The sequence below is a fragment of the Nicotiana sylvestris genome, chromosome 5 (assembly GCF_000393655.2).
Source record: "Nicotiana sylvestris chromosome 5, ASM39365v2, whole genome shotgun sequence".
Taxonomy (NCBI): Eukaryota; Viridiplantae; Streptophyta; class Magnoliopsida; order Solanales; family Solanaceae; genus Nicotiana; species Nicotiana sylvestris.
This window is the reverse complement of record NC_091061.1, coordinates 42741805-42748551: the sequence shown is the minus strand read 5'-3', so window position 1 is coordinate 42748551 and position 6747 is coordinate 42741805. Positions and strand designations below refer to the sequence as shown.

Here is a 6747-nt window from a genome sequence, read left to right as displayed (position 1 = left end):
CCTTATGAGCAGTCGATAAACCAACTTGATGTTGACGAGGATGACTTACTCGGTAATAATTCAATTTGCTTTTTTATTTAGTTTAATTTATTTTATCAACTTGATCATGATTACTTCTTTCAAAAATATAATTGATGTCACTGGAGAGATTATTCGTCACAGAAAAGTGCAATCACACAAGCAAGATAATAAGACTAATGTTTTCATAAATTTGCAGCAACAAGATTTAAGTTTGCGATCATGATTAAAATCAATATAAATTTTAAGATGATTATTTTTCTCATGATAGTTACTATTTATTTTTGTGTAGGAGTAACAATAGTTGCTTTTTCGGACGAATTTGTAAAACAAATTATGTTACACTTGGACTGATCTAACATAAACTTGTCATAATGATTATGCAGTTCATATGAGCTCACAAATTTCAAGGTATTCAAATTATGCAGGTACATTTGAGTTTTTCTATATGTATAACTAACAACCTATAATCAAAAAGATTGTGTCCAATCAAGTTATTTAATGATTATACGATTATTTTCTTTATTTTAAAGGTTTTGTTATAAGGTACATTATGTTGAGAAACAAGATGACTATTGAAATGTTGTTAAAATATTATTATCTAATATATTTTTTTAGCAAGACACTAAGATTTCTTATAACTAATATTCTTCAATATTATTCGAGCAATACGCAGGTACTATTACTAAACTATAGTATAAATTTTTTGTCTTAGTTCTTATTAGGTTTGTCCAAATCTTTTTAGATTTTATGTAAAAAGTGTCAAGTAACTTTTTTTTCAATATACCATTTGATATAATCTTAAGTTTGACTACCTTCTTCTAATTGGCGAAAAAAGAAACAAGGTGTCGACCCCATCTACTTTAAAGAATTTCTCTCCACCGAATGACAGAGAGAGAGAGAGAGAGAGAGAGAGAGAGAGAGGAGAGAGGGGAATGCTTCCATTAAAGCTAGTACATTCATTGGTTTCGGGAGATGCCATTGTCAATCCTACCCGCTTTGCTACTTTACCCTTTCATCAGATTTGCGATCAAACTGACCATGAAAACATAGCAGCCATAACCAACAACATGTCTTACACTACAGGCAAGATCCCATTGATGCTTTTCGTTCCAACAAAGGAATTGGTAAAAGATTCATATAGACTTGCCACATTAGCTAGAGACATAGGTATGGATCTTTTCCCAAACCCATCTCTTTCTCACATCATCTTCTCATGGCCAGTAGTATCACACTCTACAACTTCCTCTTCTTCTTCATGTTCATCCCTTTTATTATCAAACGACGCCGCTCCACTCCCTTTTCCATCTTTAGCCACTGCTTCTCTCTCCCACTTGCGCCTTTTCGCTAATCTCTCAAAGGGGTTCTTCAAGTTGGTTTTTTTGAAATCTAATCACAACCCATTTGACGAAATCAGTTTTTATTCGAGTAACAATAATTGGGATGTTACGACCCTTTTCTTAATTTCGAGGAAAACTGGGGTTAGGATTGATTCTATGGATGGGTTTACAAAGACTTTGCTTGGAGTAGGCTGGACACTATTTAAGACTAACAAGAGCAGTAAAGATTCAGTTGTGTATCTGTATAGGAAGTTGGATTTGAACAGAGTTCATTTTAGATGGTCATGTGAAAAGGAAAATGGGAATTGTAGAGTTAGAGAATTGAGGTTGCCCCAATTGGACTTCAAGAATGCACCTTTGAGGATTTTGCACTACATTCTTCTCATGACTGATGACATCTTCTATCTTGCGTAGTAGTTTTCTCAGGTGAGTTTTTTGGGATATCTGAAAGTTAATTACTCCTAATTCTTTTTTCCTGTGTAGGTTTTCCTTTCCCATTAAACGTAGGTTTAACTTTGGTTGCTCTTTCTTGCATTTTATCTGCTTTTTTGAAGGCTTAATTGGAGCATGAATTATGATATTCTAAGAGCCCGTTTGAGTTAGCTAATGTTAAATAGCTTATAAATATTAAGTGCTGAAAAGTACTTTTAAGTGTTGCAACTGATTGTATAAATAAGTTGTTATTTCATTGGATAAAAGTGTTGACATCGATAATAAACAGTTGATGTGTTTGTTATAAGATACTCTTTTGTTAGAACAATTAAAATACCATTACATTGGTTTAACTTTCTTGCATTTTATCGGCTGCTTTTTTGAAGACTTAATTGGATCATGAAGATTATGATTTTCTAATGGTTTCTGCATTTGCAAAATAAATGTGTTCATTCCGGTTTATTTCTACGCGCGTCATTGTTTTGCCCAGAAAATACATGAAAGTTTAGGAAATGATTGTGACAAATGGATACTAGAAGTTCTTCGATGATAGCAGCATTTGTACATGTGCACCCGTAGAGTGTAAAAGGGGCAAGCCTCTCTCAGCTAGAATGAAACATTTACCTGATAAACAATGAAATTTAGCATGCTCGCGAGTTACCTATAGTATGCAAAGCTTCCTTTATGTATTGTTAATAAGAGGCCTATGTTGATATCACTATTTCAATTCTGGGGTGCTTATAAGAAGTGTTAACATTTCCATGGAGATACTAAGTTTGTGTAAGATATCTGACTTACTAATTTTGCCATCTACAAATCTTGCAATAGCAAAAGTTATAAGTTCCCGCAGCAAAAAGAAAAAAAAAAGAATGAGGGATGGCAGGGACCTTGGAGGGCAAAGAAGGGAGATCAGAAAGTGTAATGGAGGGGGAAGAGGATGATGCTTGGGTTGAAGGACTCTAGGTAAGGAAGGTAGAGGGTGACGATGGGATCAGAATGTGGGGTTGGGGAAGGCGAAAGAGAACTAGGGGGGTGGAAGTTGCTGAAAGGCATCTGCGAGCTTGGAGAATTCCCTGAGTGAACAAGAGTTGGCCTAAGTGTAAATGGATGTCTAATTGTTGTCCTCATTTCTCTGTATATCTTCTTTAATGAATCAATGCCTCGATCTTATCAATAAAGTTACACTTGGTCAATAAAAAAATCAATGCCTCTATTGCATATTAGTTGAAATTGTCTGTACAAATTCTCTATACCAATTCTACTTTCTTCAGGTCATTATTGTTATTTCAATACTAAATAATTTGTCTGTTAAGTGAATTAGGGGGTTCTTTAAGTTAGACATTATCTCAATCTCACACGTATCCCGACACAGACATATAAGTCCTCTCTTGACAAATACTGAGTCTAATGCAGCTATATCAACAACAACTACTACTACAACAAAAGCAACAACGGCGTAACAACTAGTTAGTTTTACTTAAATGGATCATTTGCTTACATTATTTTCTGTTTTTTTAGCCTAAGCTCGAATTGATTTTAAGAGATTGTACGTATTTTAAGACAACTTTCCTCCAAGTGGTTCAGCCTGTCATTATACCTTCTTATGACCTTCAATTGCCTTACTGTTGCACTTGCATACTAGGATATTTAGAGGTCTATGCGAGAGATGGCCAAGCCCATTTCGGTCGATCTTCTTTTATTTTATTCCCCATGTGTTACTTGTGCTGTATATCATATTTTGTCGTTTCTAGTCTTATCCAATCTGTCGTGACTTCAGATCCAGCTTAACATTGTACTTTTCCATGTCATTCATCTTGTGGATATTGACATTGGTGGTTGCACAATCTTTGTATAGAACTTTACTTCACTTTGTTAGTTATCTTCTTATCGCATAGTATTTCCATAAGAGCATAGCACTCTTCCTATTCAGCCATCTTATTCAAAGTTTTGGTGTTACATCTTTATTTATCATGTCATTCTCTTGGAAGATTGAGCCTTAATCTCATCTGGTGTCACTTTACCTTCGTTCTATTCATGTGGGCTAAACTTGTTTTTATATATATCCTGTCTTACTTCTGCTTGTTTTAAAACACTTGTTGTCTGGAGTATTTCTCCCTAATTCCAACTTATGATTGACTCCCTCGTAGTTTCATCAGTTAGCATAATATCATTTTCAAATATTTGTTAACTCCATGTAACTGTGGTAACAACATACGGATCAAGGCAAATTTCTGGTGCAAACATATGGATTTGCTCAGTCCCTAGATGGCAGGGCATCTCTCGGTTGCACTGCAAATGTGACTTGATGATTTTGTTATGTTTGTTCATAGATCTTTTACGAAGGAAAAGTGGGACTTGAACCCACTGATATGGTAGAATCTGTCTGTTTTCTACATGTTTATTGATTGTTATTAGTATCATTCATCTGTCGCGAGATTTGTAACTGCTTCTATATCAAAGCTTCAAGTTTTCATTTTAAAAGTTACATGGTCGTACAGTTATCTAGTGGAAATTTAACTTGGTGATATTATTTAATTGATGAAGAAAACTGCGAAGCTCTACCTAAACAAAATAGAAGTTGCTTTGCTGAATGGTGAATTTTTTCTGTTAATGAATCTCTTGCTGGATTCTGGATACAATACTTAGTTCAATGGTTTGATTTTCAGCATTATCAACTGGAACTTAATACTTTTTAGCTCTTGATGTTATCTTCTAATTGTTCATTATCGACTGGGGATTTCGTTGTTCTGATGGGATAGAAATACTTTAATTCTTTGAGTGTTTTGTCTTTTAAGTCTTCTAATTCCAATGTTCCCTTCTAATTGCTGATTTTGGGTGTTCATTACGTCCTTGCCCTGTGTTAAAGAAAAAGAAAAAAGAAAGAGCCTCTTAGTATGCCAACTATCATTCATTTAGTTTCATGGATTTTGAATTCTGTCAGTAACATTGCAAATCTAATTTATTTTTCTGTTGATCAAACTTGTCTAGGTGGACTAAGAGAATAGTGGAGCTAACCAGAGATGCAACTGTAACCCCAGTTCTAGCGGCAGGTTCCTGTTTACCGTGAAGCCCCGTAAATATGAAACTGTTGAGCATAGTGCCCCGTATACAAATACATACCAAGAGAGCGTGCACTGCCATCGACTCTTGTATGTTCCACTCAAGGAGGTTACTAGCTTGTGACTGACGATGTTCTGAGGAAAAGGAAAGGGGAATACTATCAAGCTCAACTGCATTAACCTTATATATATGAACCTAGCTAGACATCATCCTTGGAGAAGCCATCCCAACTCTCTCGGCAAAAGCAGAATGGGATGAATCTGAGACCTAACAAAGCTTATGGTTGTGTAAAGTTCTGTAAGAGACGTGAACTAAATACTTTCTTCAAATATATAGCCATCAAATGTCATGTACTATTATGAATTCATTAATAGAGACTATCACAACTGCATACACTGAACTTCAGTTTCATGTCAACTGAGCTACAATTGAGGCAGCTTTAATGATATGTCCGAGAATGAGTTTTTTCTACTGTTAACTAAACTGCAAAACTATTGGAGCCCCTCAGAAGAAGCCTTTAATTAGAAACTAGATCACAGTTGGTGTTATGCTATTTGACGCATCACCGAAATAACAGTTGCAGCGCGTTTGACAGTCAGTATAAAACTAGTCAAAATCAAATGTGCATATATAAATCTTCACAATAAAGGGTACGGGTATATATTGAAAATTCATATATACTTGATCTCTCTAGCTTGAGATTGATATGTAGTTTTCTGTTTTATTTTTATTGTTGATTTGTGTAACGACCCGGCCGGTCGTTTTATGAATTTCAGCCATGTTTCCCCCATTTCTGTTTCTTTATGTGTTGTTCAGTTGTATTATGTGATATTTGGTTGGTTGGTTCGGGTTCGGAGTGGTTTTAGATAGGAATGAGACACTTAGGGGTCGTTTGGTAGAATGCACTAAATAAGCTAATGCATGCATTGACTTTGTGTATTAATAATACATTGTTTGGTAGACATTTTGAACCTATGCATTAGTTATGCAGACATTAGTTATACATCATATTTGGTATTATCATATGCATAGCTAATGCATAGAAAACAATGGTATTAGCAATGCAATGAGTTTTAATGCATGCATTAGCTTAGTTAAAGACAAAATTGTCCTTCAAAATTTCTGTTTGATTAAAATATGCTAGTTAGTATATTAATGCAAGTTTAAAATAATTCAAATAGTGAAATAAAAATATATCCCTAATAAATAAATAAATAAATAACATATTTCCTTTTTTATAAATAAATATTTAATTTTATTTTACAATATAGTAGACAAATAAAATAATTTTTTTAAACTTTTTCATTTAAAAACATTTCTCAACATATGTTTCTTTTAAAAAGTTAGAGTGTGGACTAGTTTTGAGGGCATTTAGTCAAACAATTCTTTTAGAAATTGTGCAATACTTTAATACATCAAACCAAACAATGGATAAGAAATATGTCAGCATAACTAATACCAGCATAACTAATGCAAGCATAACTAATACCAGCATTACTAATACACCCTATTCAGCATTATTCTTATGCACCCTACCAAACGACCCCTTAGTCTCTTTGGAGTAAGCTTAAGTTGGAAAAGTCAACCGAATGTTGACTTATGTGTAGAAGGTCTTGGATGTGAATTATGATGGTTCGGATAGCTTCGTTAGGTGATTTGGGACTTAGGAGCGTGATCAGAATGTATTTTGGAGGTCCGTGGTAGATTTAGGCTTGAATTGGCGAAATTGAAAATTTGGCGTTTTCCGGTCGACAGTGAAAATCTTGATATAGAGGTCAGATTGGAATTCCGGAAATTTGAGTAGGTCCATTGTGTCATTTGTGACGTGTGTGCAAAAATTTTTGGTAATTCAAATGAGGTTTGATAGGTTTTACGTCGTTTGAGGAATTCGGAAGTT

The 6747-nt window shown here is 34.4% G+C and overlaps 1 protein-coding gene across 1 annotated transcript; it reads left to right on the top strand.

The window, feature by feature from the left end:
* The first annotated feature begins 858 nt into the window (after positions 1 to 858).
* LOC104244907 (uncharacterized) lies at positions 859 to 5341 on the top strand. Its single transcript, XM_009800427.2, has 2 exons — positions 859 to 1784; positions 4779 to 5341. Exon 1 carries the CDS (start codon positions 954 to 956, stop codon positions 1770 to 1772), a length of 819 nt encoding a protein of 272 aa, XP_009798729.1. The 5' UTR covers positions 859 to 953; the 3' UTR covers positions 1773 to 1784; positions 4779 to 5341.
* Positions 5342 to 6747: the final 1406 nt, after the last annotated feature.

What these genes read in the sequence shown, in the direction of transcription:
- LOC104244907 (XM_009800427.2), top strand. Translation starts at nt 954, where the DNA reads ATGCTTCCATTAAAGCTAGTACATTCATTGGTTTCGGGAGATGCCATT.